At 41.3% G+C, this 24,041-nt stretch overlaps 2 protein-coding genes across 5 annotated transcripts in view; one reads left to right on the forward strand and one right to left on the reverse strand.

Moving 5' to 3' along the window:
• Nucleotides 1–58: 58 nt before the first annotated feature.
• Nucleotides 59–24,041, reverse strand: part of cenpp (centromere protein P) — a 63,034-nt gene continuing 39,051 nt past the window's right edge. The window contains exons 8-10 of one of the 2 annotated variants that reach the window (XM_058054637.1): nt 1,297–1,376; nt 1,139–1,230; nt 59–295 (exon numbers count right to left, since the gene is read on the reverse strand). In XM_058054637.1, coding sequence (XP_057910620.1) covers nt 165–295; nt 1,139–1,230; nt 1,297–1,376 — 303 coding nt within the window. In that variant the 3' untranslated portion in view covers nt 59–164. The remainder of the gene's footprint in view (nt 296–1,138; nt 1,231–1,296; nt 1,377–24,041) is intronic. The other variant, XM_058054636.1, reaches the window with a different exon arrangement.
• Nucleotides 3,456–20,037, forward strand: ecm2 (extracellular matrix protein 2, female organ and adipocyte specific). Of its 3 annotated transcripts, none has more exons than XM_058054629.1 (12): nt 3,456–3,604; nt 8,199–8,341; nt 8,490–8,642; nt 10,735–10,923; nt 13,133–13,783; nt 15,149–15,264; nt 15,423–15,558; nt 15,679–15,836; nt 16,222–16,361; nt 17,718–17,830; nt 18,008–18,221; nt 18,308–20,037. In XM_058054629.1, exons 2-12 carry the CDS (start codon nt 8,209–8,211, stop codon nt 18,474–18,476), a joined length of 2,172 nt encoding a protein of 723 aa, XP_057910612.1. In that variant the 5' UTR covers nt 3,456–3,604; nt 8,199–8,208; the 3' UTR covers nt 18,477–20,037. The 3 variants fall into 3 exon arrangements, with proteins under 3 accessions (XP_057910612.1, XP_057910613.1, XP_057910614.1); XM_058054630.1 differs by having other exon boundaries at nt 13,172–13,783; XM_058054631.1 differs by lacking the exon at nt 10,735–10,923 and having other exon boundaries at nt 13,172–13,783.

Here is a 24,041-nt window from a genome sequence, read left to right on the forward strand (position 1 = left end):
GATATTTACAAATACAAAAGGCTGCTGTCTGGCATTTTGTATTTAAATTATTTATTTTTGTAGATTTTAACCAATGAGCTCTGCTGTCAAGTCAGACTTTCTACTGAATAAAAACTTTGTAAGAGAAAAATGTGTCATTTGTGGCGATTCACTTCCACGATGCTTCAGGACTCCTGGAGGAGGCCGACCTCCCTGATGATGCACTCCAAGGCTGCTTCAGGTCCCACAAGCCTCAAAAGGCTGTGGAAGGCCTCAGCAGCACCACCTAGCGCTTGAGAGGGGAACAGTTGCTGGGCTGCAAAGAAAAATTATTCATAAGTGATCTATGCATATTCATTCATTCATTCATTTTCTACCGCTTTTCCTCAAAAGGGTTGCGGGGGTGCTGGAGCCTATCCCAGCTGCCTTTGGGCGAGAGGCAAGGTACACCTTGGACTGGTTGCCAGCCAATCACAGGGCACATATAGACAAACAACTATTCACACTCACATTCATACCTATGGACAATTTGGAGTCGCTAATTAACCTAGCATGTTTTTTTGGAATGTGGGAGGAAACCGGAGTACCCGGAGAAAACCCACGCATGCACGGGGAGAACATGCAAACTCTCCACAGAGATGGCCGAGGGTGGAATCAAACCCTGGTGTCCTAGCTGTGAGGTATGCGCGCTAACCACTCGACCGCCATGCAGCTCGAACTATGCATGTTCATTCATTCATTTTCTACCGCTTTTTCCTCACGAGGGTTGCGGGGGTGCTGGAGCCTATCCCAGCTGTCTTCGGGTGAGAGGCGGGGTACACCCTGGACTGGTGACCAGCCAATCACAGGGCACATATAGACAAACAACCATTCACACTCACATTCATACCTATGGACAATTTGGAGTCGCCAATTAACCTAGCATGTTTTTTTGGAATGTGGGAGGAAACCGGAGTACCCGGAGAAAACCCACGCATGCACGGGGAGAACATGCAAACTCTCCACAGAGATGGCCGAGGGTGGAATCAAACCCTGGTGTCCCAGCTGTGAGGTCTGCGCGCTAACCACTCAACCACCATGCAGCCCCGAACTATGTATTCACACATATATAAACATGTATTAACACCAAATGATGTAGTTCCAAGCAAGAGCATCTCACCTTTCTCTGGGATCTTTGTCAGCAAGTCGACCTTTGGCATGACGCCGCCCTCCTTGGAGACCTCCACTGACCAGTGAACTGATACGACGCAGCTTAAGGACAAAAACAAAACCACATTTAAAAGTGCGAAAAGACTAGCGCGTGTGTGATGAATTTACCCTGGAAGCTCGGGATGATGCAGGGTCATGACCTCTGACCGACAGCCTCCGGGAAGAGAGACAACCGTGGGATATTTGGCCTGTAGAGAGAATTTATAGTGACATTTTTAAACCCTGAAATACTCACAATAACTATATTTTATTCCTCATTAGAAGTCAAATAGGGAATAAAATGTTTTTTTCAGAACAACCAGCAGAGGGCGACAACACACTTATTGACTATCTTTAAAACCAGGAGGAGTGAATAGTTTGAGTATCAGGTTTGTGCTTCTTCAACTTTGCAACTGAAATGTGAGCTGAATGCTGACTCGGCACAATCTCCTTTGTCTCTCCTCCGTAACGGACAGACACAGCAGGAACATTTGGGAATTCCATTAGCCGCAAAGAAGACCGGCTTCTGTGTTGCTTAAATGTAAGCTTCTCACGTTAACACATTCTTGGGTGTGTTTGTTTTGTGCTGAGTGTGACTCAGCCCAAAGGTATCACGGCAGATGTTGCTAAGCATCACATGTTTCTGCACATCGTTTGGACTGTCAAGTCCCATCAGTATCTCACAGCAATACTGGAATATGCAAATGTAAGGAATGACATCAGTTTCCTTTTAAGTAGCATCAGAGGATTCACTTGCTTTTTCTTTGGCATTTATTCCAAAATACGGATCAGCATCAAGATGGGGGAAGGAAAAAAAGTGGTTACATGATGTAAACAAACAAACAAAACAGCAGCGTCACCATACCCAAACTCACTTGTTAGCAAAGGTAGTTATTTGATACTATTACAGTAACACTGCTTCACTTCTTTTTACACTTACGCCACCGCTCAAAAGTTTGGGATCACTTGCAAATATTCTTTGTTTTCCAAAGAAAAACACATTTTCATGCATTTCACAAACATTTTTTTTTTCCATTTCACAAACAATTAAAAAGAATCAGATGATTTTCAAAGAATTATGTACATTTTAGCATAGAGGCCTACTATCAACAACTGTCAGTCCTCTGCATCAATCTCCTGGTATGGCTGCTAATCCAAGTTCATTATTTTATAAGGCTAATAGATGATTAGAAAAGCCATCTAAAACTAAAATCTCTTACCATGCTGTTAACTACTCACTTCAGAGAGCAGCGCAAACTGGGTCTAACAAGGACAGAAAAACGCTGCACAACTGTCAGTCCTCTGCATCAATCTCCTGATATGGCTGCTAATCCAAGTTCATCATTTTATAAGGCTAATAGATGATTAGAAAAGCCATCTAAAAAAAATCTCTTACCATACTGTTAAACTACTCCCTTCAGAGAGCAGCACAAACTGGGTCTAACAAGGACAGAAAAACACTGCACAACTGTCAGTCCTCTGAATCAATCTCCTGGTATGGCTGCTAATCCAAGTTCATTTTATAAGACTAATAGATGATTAGAAAACCCATCCATGCTGTTAAAACTACTCCCTTCAGAGAGCAGCACAAACCGGGTCTAACAAGGACAGAAAAAGGCTGCACAACTGTGCAAGAAGACAAATATCTGAGAGTGTGTAGACAAAGACGCCTCACAGGTCGTCACCAGTGTCGGTGTCAACAGTGAAGCTGTGACTTCAGGACTTCAGGATGTTGGACTTCATGGCAGGACTACCAAGAAAAAGCCATATCTCAGATTGGCCAAAAACATTTCCAAGTGATGCCAAACTTTTGAGCGGTAGTGTACATAAAAAATTTTCTATTTCTTGATTTTCCATCACCATTGCACATTGCTTCACTTCTTTTTACACTTGTATGCCGCTTAAGAATGTTAAAATGTGACATTAAACATTGTCTGTACACGTAATAAAGCTTCTTGGGTGACAATTTTCTTTCAATCAGTTCGTTTTTTGGGAGCAGGTGTTATATAAAAAATATTTTTTTCCATGTGTATATGGCTTATAATGACACATTTTAACATAAATCATTGCCTGCATACTTAATAAAGCTATAATAGTTTTGTTTCCTGCAACATAAATGGACTACTTATGACACATTTGGCCTGGCGTGACATATGACCTCGACATCGATGTGACGCTTCACTCCAACCTGTCTCACTCTCTCTCTCTCACTCTCTCTCTCGCTCTGTTGCTCACTTTCCGCCGATCCACACTGCAGCTGTAAGCTCACTCGGCTCTACACAACTACTGCAACACACTAACACTATCTTTGAACACACACACACACACAGGAGCATCTTTGAGCTACACACACACACACACACACCTCTTGTCGGGAGTTCCTGCAGTGCCAGAGGAGGAGGAAAGAGGGAGGAAGAATTTGGCCTTCATATTGCTGGTAATGTAGACTTCCTGTCTGTCTTGTCCGTGTGTCAGTCAGTCATTAATTGGCTCCTCCCCCCTCAGTGCATCAGCTAATCGGTGAGGTCGTGTTGTTGATCGCAATCACTTCACATCATGTGTTAGTTCCTGTGTCGCTTCGGCACTCATTTGATCTCAATCTGACCAGGCATACGTATTCTTGTGTAGTACTTTTTAGTGATTAAGAACATACAGTACATACTAATACACAGAGTACTTACTGCATATGAAAGTTTAATGTTAGTGCGGCCCGCGCAAGTTTGATATGGATTCTGTATGGTATCATGTACCCAGAAAAAATTATTACATTTGATTAATGTTCATGTTAAAGGTTAAATAACTGTTAATAGTTATCCTCCCTATCCGTGTGGAAGTGGTAAGTTTTTGGCTATTTAAGTTTAAAAGGAAATAACTTGAAGGCTACCGTTTAGGTCGCTAGCTCTCTAGTTTGCGAGTTAGCATGTGTCTCAAGACCCTGCAGTTGCGCAATATGTTGTAAATAAAAAGAGTATAAATGTGACTATAGTCGTGTTTTGTCATGTCTACAGGGCTCTAATAATGCTTTGTTCATTTTAATCTGAAAAAAATAATTTGTCTACCCACCAACTATATGTGGTTTCTTAAGTTTTTATTATTTCCCGTTTTATTATTATTATTATATTTATTTATTTATTACTGATTGATTGATTTTCTTTATTCTTGATTTGGTTATTTATTTTTCATCTAATTTTGTGTAGAAAAAACAGTGGAATGTTTTATCAGAGCTTTTCTTGTAGAAAATTGGAACCAAACTTTTTTTGTTTTTAATAAATGCGTTTTTTTTTGTTTTTTTTGGAAAACCCGATGCGGCCCAGTCTCACCCAGACCCTAGCTCCAGTGGCCCCCAAGTAAATTGAGTTTGAGACCCCTGACTTACTACATTTGGAAGCAAAGTGTGAGGGTTGTTCTTATCATTGTGTACAGTGCACGGCCAAATAGGAAATATTTAGGTTAAATACTAGCATTTTGGCAAGTCAAATGTTCTTATTTGAAGAACTATAGCTTAGATTTCAGTATATGTATTCTTTTTCCACTTTTCTGACCTATAAATGTAGTTACAATGTTGTATTCTTGTGTTAAACGATGCCAAAGTTCCAGATAATGAGGTTTGCGCATTTAGAAGTGATTCCTGAAAGAAGTTTGGAATGGCTCTGAACGCTTAGTTTCAGAGGGCGTTGCAAAACTGTTCCTTTGTGATGTCACAGATGTGATTTCTCTGCCTTTCAACAAGCTCTGCTTCTCTGTTTACAAGGCAAGCTCAGGCAGAAGTTCATTCATTCATTTTCTACCGCTTATCCTCACGAGTGTCGCGGGGGGTGCTGGAGCCTATCCCAGCTGTCTTTGGGCAAAAGACGGGGTACACCCTGGACTGGTGGCCAGCCAATCACAGGGCACATATAGACAAACAACCATTCACACTCACATTCATACCTATGGACAATTTGGAGTCGCTAATTAACCTAGCATGTTTTTGGAATGTGGGAGGAAACCGGAGTACCCGGAGAAAACCCACGCATGCACGGGGAGAACATGCTCAGACAGAAGTTATTGGAGAAAAATATTTTCCATCTGTCAACGGCCTTTCACACAGGACTGTTTTTGTGAACACGAACGTGAAATATCCGGCAAACACGTGGCGCCCTCACGTCCGGCTTCTGAACTCCACTGCACCAACAGTGCCTTTGACAAAGTGTGTCCAACAATGAGTGCTCCTCCTTCAGGCAGGCAAGGTTGGAGTCAAGGCCACACATCCAGCTTTCTCCTGAGCTGAATAATGCTAACTAAGTGGTTAGCGCGCAGGCCTCACAGCTAGGAGACCGTAGTTCAATTCCACCCACGACCATCTCTGTGTGGAGTTAGCATGTTCTCCCCGTGTATGCGTACGTAGGTTTTCTCCGGGTACTCCGGTTTCCTCCCACATTCCAAAAACATGCTAGGTTAATTAGCGACTCCAAATTGTCCATAGGTATGAATGTGAGTGTGAATGGTTGTTTGTCTATATGTGCCCTGTGATTGGCTGGCCACCAGTCCAGGGTGTACCCCGCCTCTCGCCTGAAGACAGCTGGGATAGGCTCCAGCATTGTGACCCTAATGAGGATAAGCGGTAGAAAATGAATGAATTAATCGTAATGTATGCAAATTGACTCTTTAACATGCTTGTGTGCTTCACTGCTCTCCATTTTGTTGCATTTTGCTGGTTTCAGTTTCAGGTTGAGTAAGTACAGTCCAGATAAATACAGATCAGTTTCTCAATAGTATTTCATTCCCTAGTAGAGAACTAAGTTTCGCTTTGAGTCGGACCTTCTGAAACTGACTTCCACTGTATAACGCTACACTAGTTCTAGCCTTGATGGAGGTCCCAGATCTGCTGAGTGACATTCTAGTTGAAAAGAGTTTATGTAATGCTAAAAGTATTTTGGTTTCGGATCAGTGTGGAAAACCTGAGGTGTTATTTCCTTTATATTTCTACAAGACTTGTTGTGAATAAAAGCACATTTTATAAAATCCACATCTCCAAGGTACCAAGGAGTAGAAGTAGAGAGGACAGCAAGACATTGTCTGGTTTTCATTAGGAAACAGTTATTTTTATCCTGCTGGATGTCTTCTCCATGTGAGCCTGCTCATCCAGAGCCTTAAAAAGAAAAAAATACCCCCCCTCCTCCCTTTTTCTTCTGACTGAGGACACATGAAGCATAAAGCTGTCTGTCTCACTGCCTGTCTCACACACTAGTGGAGGATGGAGTGGGGGTGGAGGGTGGGTGAAGTTGACTCATGTTGGTTTTGGACGTCCAGTCCATCTAGAAAAGGGAGGGTGTGGCTGATTAATATTGGACAACATGCCATCATAATCATCTAGTTACTTTTTTATAAAAAGCTGGAAGTATTAAATGGCCACATGGGGGCAGCATAAACAACCTTTATGCTGACTAGCTACAAGTGGTGACTTTAAAAAAAACTGCATGGTGCTTTAGGAAGCTAAAGTGCTTGTGATAATAAAATGTTTCCATAAGCTACAAGGCCACACTGCAATGTACAGTACATAGTATCAATAGTTGGTACCCAGAATGTGTCAAATTTCAGAGTATACTGCTTTAAGATCGCATAGTGACTATCTGGGATTTTCTTTGGAATATTTTGGAATTTTTGGATATTTGAAAAGCCATCAAATGTTTGGGGAAAACGTGCTTCACAAGTCGTAGATGAACTCAAAGAAAGTGTGTTTTGTTTTTTCTTTGGCTTTTTTTGTGATGTCAGAAGGTCATTGAAGGGTACCTCAGATGGCAAAGAAGCATGGTGATGATAACCATAGAAAAGGAAAATATTGCCATGTAGCAGGAGCAAAGTGGTAAAAGCGGTACAAAAAAGAAGAAGGTCACATGCTAATATTTTGTTGGACTGCCTTCAGAAATATGAAAAAAAAATCCATACTTTTCCATATTTCTAATAAGGTGACCCATGCTGGTTGTCATTAAGTACAAATATTGCTGTTAAATATGGCAATATGGCTTATACTCACAAGCCTATCCCAGCTGTCCCAGAGGCGGGATACACCCTGGACTGGTGGCCAGCCAATCACAGGGCACATATAGACAAACAACCATTCACACTCACATTCATACCTATGGACAATTTGGAGTCGCTAATTAACCTAGCATGTTTTTTGGAATGTGGGAGGAAACCGGAGTACCCGGAGAAAACCCACGCATGCAAACTCCACACAGAGATGGCCGAGGGTGGGATTGAACCCAGGGCACATATAGACAAACAACCATTCACACTCACATTCATATTTGGGGTGCTGGAGCCTATCCCAGCTGTCCCAGAGGCGGGATACACCCTGGACTGGTGGCCAGCCAATCACAGGGCACATATAGACAAACAACCATTCACACTCACATTGATACCTATGGACAATTTGGAGTCGCTAATTAACCTAGCATGTTTTTGGAATGTGGGAGGAAACCGGAGTACCCGGGAAAAACCCACGCATGCAAACTCCATACAGAGATGGCCGAGGGTGGAATTGAACCCTGGTCTGCGTGCTAACCACTTGACCGCCGTGCCGGCCCCCAACTTGACAGTAATGTTTTGAAATATGAACAAATCCAAAGGTTTGGCAACCAAACGTCTGATTATGGCCTTAAGCTTCTGCATGAGGTGAGAAGTACACACAGTCTAGTTCTAATGGGGAAGTGAGTCTATCTTCACTTATTTACAGCCAAACTATCAGGTGTTCATGTCACATCTCTCCTTTAATAATGACAGGACTGCTAACCAGTCATTACACACACACACACACACACACACATATATAGTATATGAGGACCAGCAGTAGCACTAACAGCTCTGTTGTCTCCAAGTTGCTGCAGGTAAAAACTGTTCCTTCTGCTCTACGTTTCTGTCATGATTTCGGACAGGACCAATTCCGTTTTTTTTGGTGTTTATTCTTTGTTGAGTAGTCAACTAATAAGACAATCAGAGGTGCTTGTGAAGGTTCTTTAAGCGTGATGCTGTGAAGCTGTTGTGTGCAGGTCTGCAGGCATGAGGAGAAGGCTGCTCCTGGCAGCTTTATGGCTGCTGCTGGTCCTGACCATGTCCGACGGCCTAGCAAGAGAACGACCGCGTAATCCACGTGGTCAGACTCGGCAGATGAAGAGGAAAAGGGACGGACATGGTAAGACACTCAAGGACAAAAAAAAAAAAACTGTTCCAGTGGTAATGTTTGTCAGCTTCCAGTGATGACCCAATGTCTCCTAATGCAAGAACCACCAAAAATGAAGCCAAAAAATAACAATAACGCTAACTTGGATACTTTGTTGCAGGTCACGGTCGCGCCAGACCTGGTCCCAAACCTCTAAAGAACCAACATATTCCTAGTCCTAGCATTCCAGTGGAGCCTGTCCTTGGGAATACTGTCTTCTTGGGGTCCTACAAGAACCTACAAGAACAGCACTCCAGCTACAATGTTCTCCCAGGTCAGTGAGTCTACCAAGTCTACTTTTAGCATCAAAAGCTCAGGCAGGAGAGACCATTAGCTAGATGATCCTCATTCCAGGAGAATGTCCACTCATCATCAGACTACGACTTTTAAATAATAACTCCATAGGAATAGTGTAAATAATAACTCCATAGGAATAGTGTAAATAATAACTCCATAGGAATAGTGTAAATAATAATTCCATAGGAATAGTGTAAATAATAATTCCATAGGAATAGTGTAAATAATAATTCCATAGGAATAGTGTAAATAATAACTCCATAGGAATAGTGAATTCAAACAGGGCAGCGACAACGAAGTGGCCTGTTATCAAGATACTGTTCATTTAATGACTCAGCACATTTTAAAACAAAAACAATTGAACCCCCCCCCCCCACAGAGTACAGAGCATCACGCATGGACTATCATCAATATAACATAATTAGAGCTCGTGTGCTGTGGAAGCTTTGTGTTACGTCAGCGTCTTTTATGTGGTTTAGTTTTATTTGCTGTTGGTAATGTGAACACAAATTAGAGTCATGTAATGAGCAAACAGTTTAGAGAAGCAGATGTTAATAATACTGTACATGCTGTTATATATGCAGTAATCTCTATATGTGGGAATAATGCGAATTGACTGTCAAGCATATTTCATATCTATATGGTCATATTCTAAAGTGGCAGGGGTAGATTTCATTTGTTTTGTTTTGATTTCAAGTGAAATGTACCTCTCTCTACAAGAGAGGAGAAATATGATCTCAGGGAAGAAGTACATTTGAAACACTTCTATGCTAGGACTACGTTAAAAAGCCATAGCATTTCAGTTATGTGGAATCAAACTATGGAACGGATTGAGTAAGGAAATCAAACAATGCACAACGATGAGCCAATTCAAGAAACAATACAAGCAGTTGATGTTTGCTAAATACAAGGATGAAGAGTCTTGAACCAGTCATGATGTGCTATATATATCACTATATTGACACTTACTATGGTACCCATTATGGCATTGGATGCTCATATCACCTCCTACTTCGGTACGAGGTGCATTATTAAAAAAAACAACAACAACAAAAAAAAAACAACAACAACAAAAACCCTAAACTGTATTATGGAAAGCAGGAAGTGAACAAATGTAACAGTTACTGATTGTAAAAGTACCAGATGGAGGGGTAGGATTTAATAAGCTTTGCTTCTTCCTACTCCTTTTGGACATGTGGAACTGTGAACTGATTATGTGATGCATTCAATTGTAATCTGATGCATGTTCAAATGAAATTAAACCATTACCATTACAACGACTGTCGTTGGCTCGCTCCACTGTATCTTAATGACAGTCGTTTTGCATCCCAAAAGAATAAACAATTTTAGGTTTGTGGCATGCTTGGAGAATAAAAATAAATACTTGAAATTATGCACCACCCTTCTTCAACTAGAGCTGTCCTATCTCGTCATAAGCAGGAAGCCGGCTTGGATTAAGGGAGAAACATCAACAACAGTCCTATCGTGACAAAAAAAAAAAAAAAACTTAAACTGTATTATGGAAAGCAGGAAGTGAACAAATTTAACAGTTACTGATTGTAAAAGTACCAGATGGAGGGGTAGGATTTAATAAGCTTTGCTTCTTCCTACTCCTTTTGGACATGTGGAACTGGGAACTGATTATGGGATGCATTCAATTGTAATCTGATGCATGTTCAAATTCTTCCACTGTATGCTTACAGGAAAGAAAAGTATGAGTGCTTTAGAGTGGATGACAGGGAAGGCAGTACAATATATGAATTGTAAGACAGCATTGAAGAGAATAGCCTCTTAACTAGCTGTGCAGCACAGCATACCATTAGAAGGCAAAAATGACAGGGGGGACCCGACTTAAAATAGGCAGCAAAGAGCCTCTTCTTTTGCTATCCTAGTAGTTTACAGTCTTTTCTTTTGACTCACAAACAGCCAAAGCCTGCCCCCCCAGTTTAGATGTTTAAAGGTGGATTTAAGCAGGAGGAGGGGCGGCGTAAGAAATGACTGACTTTGTCTGCATCTGATGGAAAAGTATAGTCTTTGACAATTTTTGATGACAGTCACCGCTTTTGCAGGTAAGCAGGGTCAGTGTATCTACCAGGGTCTGACCATGTTCAACCAGGCCGTGTGGTCTCCCCAGCCCTGCATCACCTGTCTTTGTACCGGAGGGCGGGTGGTTTGCGACGAGATCACATGCCCCGTCGTGCACTGCCGCCTCCCGCTCACCCCCCTTGGGGAGTGCTGCCCCGTCTGCATGGAGCCAGGTACAAACACAACATGTGGTAAGACCATTCTGCAACATAATGAGACAAAGGAGAACCGGCAGCCATGACAGACATACAATGTTTACAACTAGAAATAGGGATGCTCCGATCAGCCATTCCATCCATCCATTTTCTATACTGCTTATCCTCACACACCCTGGATTGGTCACCAGCCAATCACATATAGACAAACAACCATTCACACTCACATTCATACCTATGGACAATTTAGAGTCGCCAATTAACCTGGAGAAAACACAAGCACGCATGGGGAGAACACAGAGATCCAAACCCAGGTCTTCCCATCGATCGCGGTTTTATGCAACCAATTCCGATACCGATCAACCCTGAGTGAGATCAGTCAATTAACTGTATATTTTTCAATTTATTTATGACGATCGTTATTGGCAAGAGCTGCCGTTAAACAATTACAACTCAACTCAAGAGACCTGTCAAGTATTCCTGTTTTATGACTTACAACATTTAAAAATTGTACATTATTTACCAAGCACGTCTCCACTCAAACACTGTGGCCATCTTTTGCTATTTTGTGGTCATTTGTCATTATATAAAAAGGCATAAATTATGAAATGAACAATTATAATAAACTACTGAGAATTGAAGTAAATATTGTTAGACCCTTTGGTGAGATACTCAAAATCAGCTGGCAAGATAAAAGACCCCTGTCAAAGTATCACCATCATAAGGCTGGATACTATGTGTTTATGTTGTAAACAACAACACACAAATAGGGTTTTGAGGACAATACATAATTAGTATCATGACAACAAGATAGTTCAGTGACACTTGAAAAAGTTAGTATGTACACCATGAACATGATATCCACTTGTAGCTTTCCATTGGACCGAGGGGGATAACTAGCTAGCTGCTGCTAGTGACAGCATGAAAGCATGTAAACAAAGATGCAAGAAAAGTCGAATGGCAACCGGTTTGATAAGGGAGTGGATTGATTGGAGGAAAGCTAAAGTCGTTGAGGTTTTCCAGACTAGTTTGGATTCTTGCGGCAGTACGGGACAAAGTGTGTCCCTGTCACCTCAATACGGATGTTGGAAACTCAGCACATTTTGGGTTTTCCGGGTATTTTGATCAGCTTTAAAAGGGATCTAGCAGCATAAACCAATCTTGTGTTTTTATTTTTATTTTTTTTACATAAATTGGCCGAGCGGCACGGCGGTCGAGTGGTTAGCGCACAGACCTCACAGCTAGGAGACCAGGGTTCAATTCCACCCTCGGCCATCTCTGTGTGGAGTTTGCATGTTCTCCCCGTGCATGCGTGGGTTTTCTCCGGGTACTCCGGTTTCCTCCCACATTCCAAAAACATGCTAGGTTAATTAGCGACTCCAAATTGTCCAAAATAATCGGTGGCCTATCGATCGGAGCATCCCTACTAGAAATGCATGGTTTGGAGATGACCACAATGTATCACACCTGGCAACCTCCAATTGTTCATGACACTGCATAACATATCAGGTTCCAGTAAAAGGTCTGCTCAAATGCAGCTGTTTATATGAGCATATAGTCATTTCTAAAAAATAAATTCCATACTTGGTACCCTTCTAATAATAAGGTGACCCATGCTAATTAACCATACTGGTTGTCATTTAGTACACATATTTTTTAAAAAAAAAAAAAATATTTGGTTAGTGTATATTTCGGTGTGAGTCTTTATAATGTGTGGAAGACATCACCTTCTCTATATAGAACATAGTAATAGACTACATTTTGGTCATCTCTGAGGTCTCAAAGTTCTTTCAAAATGTGCCAAGCACATTTTGGGTGAGTTCCCATGTTGTATGACATGATTCCATATGTTCATAGACTCTGATTAGCATAAATATATTCATAACACAAAGGTGATGGTGTTGATGATGTTTGGGGTGACATCATTGGGCGACGCATGTTTCATTCAAATTCAAGCAGAATGAATGAATGAGTTGGATCAGGGAAAGGGGTTGTGGTGTTGTTCCTGTCCGTCTACCGCACTAACACACAGCCATCTGTCTGTCTGTCTGCCCACCTCCCGTCTGTCTTTCTGTCACCAACATCTCTCCATCCTGTCATTATCTTTCAGTCATCTTTTCTTCCCTTTTTTTGGTCCTCTTTTCCACTCTGTTTCTATTTCCGTTTCTATTTCCTGCCTTTCCACGCCTGTGATTGGCTACCCTGCACCACTCCGACCCCGCCCCAGATCCTGACCTCAGCCTTGACCTTTCTGGTGACTCCCCAGTTCCGAGCGACTCCGGTGACTCAAACACGCCGCTGACCGCGGAGGAAATTCAGCGTATATTGTGGCGAGAGGAAGAGGAGCACCTTGAGGAAGAGGAGCGCTTGAGGAAGAAAGATGAGGCAAAGAAGAGGAGGAAAGAGGAGAAGAAGAAGCGGGAAGAGAGGAGGAGGCAGGAGGAAGCGGCGTTGAGGTTGCAGGTGGAGAAAGAAGAGGAGGACAGGAGGATGAAGGAGGCGGCAGAGAAAGAAGCGTGGCAAAGAGAAAAAAATCTAAGGGAGAACATCCTGAGGGAGGAGCTACTGGCAGTACAGGACGAAGAGGAGGTGTGGCTAAGAGGAGACGTCTTTCAAATGCCCCCAAAAGAAGAGGAAGAACCCGAGGAACCGGACCTCCTCCCGGCTCCCATTCCTAGACCTCCTGCTGTTACAGAGGATGAGCTGAAGGATAAGGAGCCTGAAGTGAAAGAGGAGGACAAAAGCGAGGAGGTGCTGAACAGAGGTGCTCTTCCACCAGGCTGTGAGCTCTCTGATCTCACTGTGACTTGTGACAACGCCAAACTCACGTACTTCCCTCCTCTTTACATGCCGGAACTCAAGTCTCTCAGCCTGGAGGGTAGGTTGTGTCTCCACAAGCAAACAGAGTGACGTTTCTTCTCATTGAAACACAATCTTTGATTGACAATGACAACAGTCCAGATGCTGATGCAATGATTTTAATCATTGGAGGTAAATTAAAACGTCAGTTGACAGCTAAACCACGAGATTAATTACATGTAGTAAGTGTAGTATCATCACTCAAAGTTAACCCTTTAATGATACTAGTACTGCTTTACTCATTTTGAGAACGATACAGATTATCTACATTAGCTATAGTATTTGTTTTTTTTAATCTGTCTCAAATGATTAAAATCATTGCTGCAGAGCCAGCATCAGCATCTGCATTGTTCTGCACTCTCCGGTTCTACCATATCTTACTCATTGCGTGGAAATATGGGGTAAAATACTCGCTAAATGTACTGCAAAAAAAGGTCAGTAAGGATAATTCATAATGCCGCCTGCAGAGAACATACTAACTCCTTATTTCTAAAATCACAAATACTTGAACTTTGCTATATTATTGTGTGGAAATATGGGGTAATAACTATAAAAGCAATCTTCACTAGCTAAATGTACTGCAAAAAAAGGTCAGTAAGGATAATTCATAATGCCGCCTACAGAGAACATACTAACTCCTTATTTCTAAAATCACAAATACTTGAACTTTGCTAAATTATTGTGTGGAAATATGGGGTAATAACTATAAAAGCGATCTTCACTCGCTAAATGTACTGCAAAAAAAGGGTAGTAAGGATAATTCATAATGCCGCCTATAGAGAACATACTAACTCCTTATTTCTAAAGTCACAAATACTTCAACTTTGCTAAGTACGAGGATAAATACAGCTACTATGGTACCCATTATGTCACTGTATGGTCATATTAAAATAAAAAATAAACATAAAAAAACTTAAACTATATTAGGAAAGCAGGAAGTGAACAAATGTAACAGTTACTGATTGTAAAAGTACCAGATGGAGGGGTAGGATTTAATAAGCTTTGCTTCTTCCTACTCCTTTTGGACATGTGGAACTGTGAACTGATTATGTGATGCATTCAATTGTAATCTGATGCATGTTCAAATGAAATTAAACCATTACCATTATTTACATTATTCCTAATGCTTCTAAATGCAAAAAAACAGCATTCAAGCATGGATTGTGTTCAATATTCAAGGTTCCACTGTAGTACAAAAGACAACAAACTCATTTTTATACATCCATGACTTGTCTGTCTAAATGGCAGTCAAATAAAGAATACGTAGCTGAATGAAATAGTCAAAGCCGCAAATCACTGAAAAATGTAGTCCAGATGCACGCTGATACAGTATTTGATCTGGCAAATCCTTGCTTTCATCTGCTCATGGTAAACATTTGTACAGGAAACAACATCAGCAGCATTCCAGCAGAGGCCTTTAATGGCATTCCCAGCCTGGAGTGGATCAACCTGAAGAAAAACAAACTCACTTCTGCTGGAATCGATGCCAGAACATTTAAAGTAAGACATGGGTATTCTATATACCGCCGCAGCCCTTCTGATTGTGATGTAAACGTGACGAGAAACGACTACAAACGTGGGCTTATACACATGTAATTCATGAATGGAGCCGACCAATGCGTGCTATTATTTGCTATGAATGAATGGTTGTCTACCAGGGTCTAAAGATGCTGAGGCGTCTGTACTTGGATGGGAATCTTCTAGAAGCCATTCCCCCCAACCTCCCGCAAACACTGCAGGAGCTGAAGATCAACGAAAACAAACTACAGAAGATCCATGGGAACAGTTTCCACGGTAATACTACAAACACAACAAACTACAACAACTACAACAACAAACTAACTTGACCTCAATCATCATTCAGTCATTCTGATCATCACGAAATGGTAATTTCAATTAATATCACTGATGTAGGACTGAGCAGCTTGGTGATTCTGGAGTTGGAAGCCAATCTGCTGAGCGAGACCAACGTGGACCCAATGGCCTTTGCGCCACTCGTGGAGCTCTCCTACCTCAGACTAGGCAGAAACTTCTTCCGCTCGATCCCGCAGGGTCTTCCCAGTTTACTGTTGGTATGACGTTATATCTATTAGCTTCCCCCTAGCTTTTACCAACTACCAACCAGAGAAAGTTAAGCACTTTTTTTTCTTCTTCAAAAATTGCATCATCTTTGTGAGCATTAATCGGAAACATTAACTTTCAATGGACCCGATTAAACACAACTGTTCCATTTCAGGATTTATGAGGCAGTGAAAACTAGCAAAAGTCCCAACAAACCACAGTTTAATCTGCCACAAAAATAAATAAAACTCAATTGACGCCACTCTATGGGACATTCGTATAATCCCACCCTTACTTGTGGTCTTTTTTTTCCCCCTTCAAACCAAAAATGTAACATATTTGGGGAACATGCAATGAATGACAAAAAAAATCGGAAAGTTGTATTCTTTCTACCAGGAGTTGTACCTGGAGAACAACCTGATCGAAGAAATCCCAGAAGGTGTTTTTAATTACACCAAAAACTTGAACGTGGTTTCCCTGAGACACAACAGACTGGAAGAGACCAGGATGGCGCCAATGGCCTGGATCAACCACAGGTTTGAGAACACACTGTAATTTTTTAAAACTTCATTCATTTTCTACCGAGGGTCGCGGGGGTGCTGGAGCCTATCCCAGCTGTTTTCGGGCGAGAGGCGAGGTACAACCTGGACTGGTGGCCAGCCAATCACAGGGCACATATAGACAAACAACCATTCACACTCACATTCATACCTATGGACAATTTGGAGTCGCTAATTAACCTAGCATGTTTTTGGAATGTGGGAGGAAACCGGAGTACCCGGAGATGGTCGTGGGTGGAATTGAACTCAGGTCTCCTAGCTGCGCGCTAACCACTCATCCACCGTGCAGCCTTTTTTTTTTTTTTTAAAAACTTCATTCATTTTCTACCGCTTTTTCCTCACGAGGGTCACGGGTGATGCTGGAGCCTATCTCAGCTGTTTTCAGGCGAGAGGTGGGGTACACCCTGGACTGGTGGCCAGCCAATCACAGGGCACATATAGACAAACAACCATTCACACTCACATTCATACGTATGGACAATTTGGAGTCGCCAATTAACCTAGCATGTTTTTGGAATGTGGGAGGAAACCGGAGAACCCGGAGAAAACCTACACTTGCAAACTCCACACAGAGATGGTCGTGGGTGGAATTGAACTCAGGTCTCCCAGCTGTGAGGTCTGCACGCTAACCACTCATCCACCGTGCAGCCTTTTTTTTTTAAACTTCATTCATTTTCTACCGCTTTTTCCTCACGAGGGTCACGGGTGATGCTGGAGCCTATCCCAGCTGTTTTCAGGCGAGAGGCGGGGTACACCCTGGACTGGTGGCCAGCCAATCACAGGGCACATATAGACAAACAACCATTCACACTCACATTCGTACCTATGGACAATTTGGAGTCGCTAATTAACCTAGCATGTTTTTGGAATGTGGGAGGAAACCTGAGTACCCGGAGAAAACCTACGCTTGCAAACTCAGGTCTCCTAGCTGTGAGGTCTGCGCGCTAACCACTCGACCACCGTGCAGCCTTTTTTAAACTTGCATAATCAAAATATAAAATATCATACCCCATTATAATGACTAATAATTACAAGTACCAATCGCTAAAATTGAATCCGAATACCAAAAAGAGGTCAAAATGAGCTGCCGTGAAGCTCCGGCGAGCTTGGCTTTCAACAGCATAAATGCATCTTTCATTTCACGAGCATGTGGTTGTGTCATTTTCACGTATTAATGTTCAGCGAGCGCCCATCATGACGGATGATTGAAGGCTTGGCTCAGTTTTCACACCACCACAGAGGATGGTGTGTCATTCCTCTTCCTTCATTCAGCTGTAACTCTAGCTTCACCTCCACACATCCTTCATCTTCCCATCTTTCCCTCTTCTGCAGGAATCTGGAATCCATTGACTTGTCGTATAATAAACTCTACCTTGTTCCGTCCTACCTGCCCAAATCTCTAGTCCATCTCGTGCTGGTGGGGAACAATATCGAGAGGATACCAGGTGGGTGGACGTTGCTAACAGAGAAAGACAAATGGAGGCACACATGGTTTATATCACTGAGGTCTGGATTGTAGAATGGAAAAATGGATACCGTTCCGATGAAAAAACAAGTTCCTGTTAGATGTTACCAACTCGTGTCTGCCGTACTCAAAGTGTTCTCAATTAACACGACTGCAGGTTTTGTGTTTGCCCACATGGAGCCTGGTATCGAGTACCTCTATCTGTCCTACAACAAACTGGATGGGGAGGGGATAGAACCAGAGTCGTTCTTTGGATCCTACCATTCCATGGTGGAGCTGTGTCTGGACCACAACCAGCTGGTGACTGTGCCATCAGGAATCAACGAGATGACAAATTTACACTTCCTCAGACTCAACAACAACAAGATCAGGTAGAAAAATAATATTTATTTATGGACTATTTTTCTGACTTCGATCACCAGAGTTCCCATGATAAAACTGTTGTGGTATTTTCCAGGAGCGTCCCTGATGAAAGCATCTGTGACCCGGATCATAGTGGAGACTCTACTTTGGTGGCGTTGAGGTTGGAGAACAACCTCATTGACGGCAAAAAGATTTCCCCAACAGCTTTCTCCTGTGTGCGCTCCTCCTCCAGCGTGGTCTTAAAACCCCAGAGAACCAAATGAGTTAAAACTATAATCCAGAGAACACGTTTGAAACTGGTTTCAATGCTTTGTTTGTATGTAAACGACCGACAAAAAACACGACAAAACACACTTTGTTTTGATAAATAATATGCACCAGAATCTGTTGGCACTTTCGCATGTGTGACCTGATAAAAGTACGCAACCCGTCTTGTGTTGACGTTCACGTTTCTCATGATTGACAGAATGAAAAATAGTCAGTAAAATTTGTAGTCAATTAATGACATCTTGTCGCAGTCTAAGTCTATCTATGCTAAGTGTGTGAGATCACTCATTCGACTTTCTGGCTTCTTTGTTTACACGTTTTGCTTGGCTCCGACTGGCTATGGTGGGCAGCTAACTTGTTTTTGTGCCACGGGCAAGCTACAAGTGGCTAACACGTTCATGGGGTTGTTAAGTCATAAGAATTGCTGATGCAGCAAAGGAACTCAGCAGCAGTCCACCCTCTCATGCAGCCCCCCCCCCCAAAAAAAAAATCCTAGGGACCCTGTTATGACAGAGAACTCAAATAAAAACTATACACAATTTTCTGATTATAGTTTGGTAATAGTTTCTTGTAAACTGCAATAGCAAGAATTATAAACTCACCACTGGGCATTTTCAAGACAATTAACATCAAAGTATTTAAATTATACTTTCCATAAAAAAAAACTACTCAGAGATCTTAAACTCTGATTGTGTGTGAAACATCATTTCAACATTACAAAGCTTTTTCTTGAGTCCAAGTGTCTCTGATGATTACACAATGTCCTCCCTAATGTAATACCACACAAAAACTCAAAAGGACTTTATTGTCAAATTTTCCACTGACAGCCTGAGGTTGAAGATCAAAAATTACAGTGGCAGGGGCAACTAAATTATCATCCTTTCTTGGTAAGACAACGTATGAACATTAGATAATTCAGAGCAGATGACAAATAAAAGTGTAATGAGATGTGCTCAGCTCTTAGAAGCTGGAGAACGACTTCTTATAAGCTGAAGTTCATCATTTGAAGTTGGGGCCCACAGTTCAAGATTATTCATTCATTTTCTACCATTTATCCTCACGAGGGTCGCAGGGGTGCTGGAGCCTATCCTAGCTGTCTTCGGGCGAGAGGCGGGGTACACCCTGGACTGGTGGCCAGCCAATCACAGGGCACATATAGACAAACAACCATTCACACTCACATTCATACCTATGGACAATTTGGAGTCGCTAATTAACCTAGCATGTTTTTGGAATGTGGGAGGAAACCGGAGTACCCGGAGAAAACCCACGCATGCACGGGGAGAACATGCAAACTCCACACAGAGATGGCTGGAATTGAACTTGTGTCTCCTAGATGTGAGGTCTAACCACTCGACCGCCGTGCAGACCCATTTCAAGATTGTTTTTGATGAAAATATGAACGTCATATGTGTCACATTCATACACTTGAGACAGTGAAAGTATGTACAAATGATAATGTTTCCAAAACAATCCCTGTTACTATGGATCTGCCGTAACAACTGAAAGTGATGTACAATGCATGTCAGTCCAGCGGCCGGTCATATCAATTCAGAATAAAACCACTATGCACATGTGCTCCACCTGCTTATTCTGTGAGTCTTATACATTAGTCATGTAGTAAATGGATTTGAAAAAATGACCACTACATATAAATAACACTACTGCAAAATTATCACACACTTAAACCCTGATGAACAGCGACAGAGGTAAACGCAGCAGCCTCTCTTTAACAGACCGGCCACAGATACGGCACAGCTAAAGGGTCACAGATCTATCAGAAAGTGGTAATGGTAATGGTTTAATTTCATTTGAACATGCATCAGATTACAATTGAATGCATCACATAATCAGTTCACAGTTCCACATGTCCAAAAGGAGTAGGAAGAAGCAAAGCTTATTAAATCCTACCCCTCCATCTGGTACTTTTACAATCAGTAACTGTTACATTTGTTCACTTCCTGCTTTCCATAATACAGTTTAAGGTCTTTTTTTTTTTTTTTTTTAAATAATGTACCTCATACCGAAGTACAAGGTGATATGACCATCCAATGACATAATGGGTACCATAGTAAGTGTCAATATAGTGATATATATAGCACATCATGACTGGTTCAAGACTCTTCATCCTTGTATTTAGCAAACATCAACTGCTTGTATCGTTGTGCATTGTTTGATACTGAAATGCTATGGCTTTTTAACACAGTCCTAGCATATAAGTGCTTCAAATTTAGTTCTTCCCTGAGATCATATTTCTCCTCTCTTGTAGAGAAGTATTTGTGATTTTAGAAATAACCAGTTGCTCCTGTGGCACTAAAACAGCAACAGTGAGGTAAATACACGTCCATCCCCATGTTTCCCCGATGACTCACAAATTTAAAGCCCTCAGCTGGAGGAAATGCTCCTCAATCCACAAAGTCAGCGATCTCCTGGCTGCACAGGAGCCAGACAGACGTTTGAATGCTTGGAAAGTATGAGCGCCTGCGAGAGACATTGCGACTCCAATGGGGATTGCAGACCATCTCCATCGGGAAGTAATTTAGGATGTAAAATGGACCAAATGAAATAGTTCTGTGGCAAACCAGGAAAAGGCAAAGAATGAGTGTTGTCATGCAAGGTCTCCCTAAAAAGCGTGACGGAAGTTCAACACAAACGTGCGCTTATTGCTCTCTGGTTCTAGCATATCTTACTTATTGTGTGGAAATATGGGGTAATAACTACAAAAGCAATCTTCACTCGCTAAATGTACTGCAAAAAAAGGTCAGTAAGGATAATTAATAATGCCGCCTGCAGAGAACATACTAACTCCTTATTTCTAAAACCACAAATACTTCAACTTGCTGATATAGTTCATCTTCAAACAGCTAAAATAATGCATAAGGCTAAAAATAACCAATTAGCTAAAAATGTCATCCAATACTTCTCTGCAAAAGAGGAGAAATATGATCTCAGGGAAGAACTACATTTGAAACACTTCTATGCTAGGACTACGTTAAAAAGCCATAGCATTTCAGTATGTGGAATCAAACTATGGAACGGATTGAGTAAGGAAATCAAACAATGCCAATTCAAGAAACAATACAAGCAGTTGATGTTTGCTAAATACAAGGATGAAGAGTCTTGAACCAGTCATGATGTGCTATATATATATCACTATATTGACACTTACTATGGTACCCATTATGGCATTGGATGCTCATATCACCTTGTACTTCGGTACGAGGTACATTATTCAAAAAAAAGAAAAAAAACACTTGAACTGTATTATGGAAAGCAGGAAGTGAACAAATGTAACAGTTACTGATTGTAAAAGTACCAGATGGAGGGGTAGGATTTAATAAGCTTTGCTTCTTCCTACTCCTTTTGGACATGTGGAACTGTGAACTGATTATGGGATGCATTCAATTGTAATCTGATGCATGTTCAAATGAAATTAAACCATTACCATTACCACCTTCTGATAGATCTGTGACCCTTTAGCTGTGTCGTATCTGTGACCGGTCTGTTAAAGAGAGGCCATCACCTCGTACTTCGGTACTAGGTACATTATTTGGTACAAAAAAAAAAACAAAAAAAAAACAACCTTAAACTGTATTATGGAAAGCAGGAAGTGAACAAATGTAACAGTTACTGATTGTAAATGTACCAGATGGAGGGGTAGGATTTAATAAGCTTTGCTTCTTCCTACTCCTTTTGGACATGTGGAACTGTGAACTGATTATGTGATGCATTCAATTGTAATCTGATGCATGTTCAAATGAAATAAAACCATTACCATATAGTGTAGATATTTGAAATAAATAGGCCATATTTCAATGCTCTCCTTATATTTGACTTACAATAAAAATACTTTAACATTTGTATCTAATTCAGCTGTATTTTGTGCTTACCAGACATATGGATGGACAATGCAGTGAGGTAAAGCTATTGAAAAAGTTGTGACAAAGGTACTGAAGTACTTCACATTGTAGTCATACATTTATTGTATGTGATAACCTGTATCCTGTATGTGGCAAGACGTTCTAAAATGGAAATCATACATTAAAAAAATCACCCAACAAAGCAGAAGAAAGCTGTTCTTGTAGTAATTAAAGTACTGCTCGTGTCTTCTCACAGCACTCTGACAAGAGAAGAACACGGTGCCAGCATCACATCAGGCTCTCATTAGATGATTGTAATGTTTGTGAAAATTGCATCCTCTAACCTTGGAGTCTGGCATGATATAAGCTTGGTTCCTCTCCAGAGGTATTCAACTGTGATTTGGAGAAACTGTCAGAACCATTAAAATGACCTTGCTTACATATCAGATCATCATGGCTTGGGTGGACCAGCCTCCAAACTTTTCAATTGACTTTTTATTTAGTTTTATTTAGAGAATGGAGTCCGCCTTCCTCATGAAGCATCTACTAGCGTTAGCCTTGTAGCAGCGATATGCGATCACAAAGAGACTACTCTTGTGTGTTTACATTGTGTCTCAGCTTTGAGAGCTCCACCTCTGAACTTTTGGCCAATCGTTGCTCTGCAGCTTCCTCAGCCTCTCGTGCAAAGTCTGTAAAAGTGATTATGCGATGAGGTGAATGGCAAAGGCACGATACCGAGGCGGGAGCCAAGGACATGTATTCACATGCTCATGTCAGCTTCACGGTCCTCTCTGGAGGAGGAAAGTTCTCTGCATGGAGTTGCAATGCATGTCATTCATGCAACCGTTCTATACTACTTATCCTGCTCTGGGTCATGGCAGGATCCTATGCAAGCAGACTACTGTAAAATACACCTTAGATTGATGGACAGTCAATCACAGAAGACGAGGGCGTTGAGCAGGGGTCTCAAAGTCAATTTACTTGGGGGGCCACTGGAGCTTGGGTCTGGGTGAGACTGGGCCGCATCAGGTTTTCCAAAAAAAAAAAACCCCAAAAAAAAAACGCATTTATTAAAAACAAAAAAATGTAAAAAACTTCGCTTTAGGTCCAATTTTCTACAAGAAAAGCTCTGATAAAACATTCCACTGTTCTCAAATATCTTACTTTTTATTTTTCTACACAAAATAAGATGAAAAATAAATAAACAAATCAAGAATAAAGAAAATCAATCAATCAGTAATAAATAAATAAATATAATAATAATAATAATAAAACGGCAAATAATAAAAACTTAAGAAACCACATATAGTTGGTGGGTAGACAAATTATTTTTTTCAGATTAAAATGAACAAAGCATTATTAGAGCCCTGTAGACATGACAAAACACGACTATAGTCACATTTATACTCTTTTTATTTACAACATATTGCGCAACTGCAGGGTCTTGAGACACATGCTAACTCGCAAACTAGAGAGCTAGCGACCTAAACGGTAGCCTTCAAGTTATTTCCTTTCAACTTAAATAGCCAAAAACGTACCACTTCCACACGGATAGGGAGGATAACTATTAACAGTTATTTAACCTTTGACATGAACATTAATGAAACGTAATAATTTTTTCTGGGTACATGATACCATACAGCATCCATATCAAACTTGCGCGCTAACATTAAACTTAAACACACGGCCCGCGGGCCAAAT

The sequence above is a fragment of the Doryrhamphus excisus genome, chromosome 18 (genome assembly GCF_030265055.1).
Source record: "Doryrhamphus excisus isolate RoL2022-K1 chromosome 18, RoL_Dexc_1.0, whole genome shotgun sequence".
Lineage (NCBI taxonomy): Eukaryota > Metazoa > Chordata > Actinopteri > Syngnathiformes > Syngnathidae > Doryrhamphus > Doryrhamphus excisus.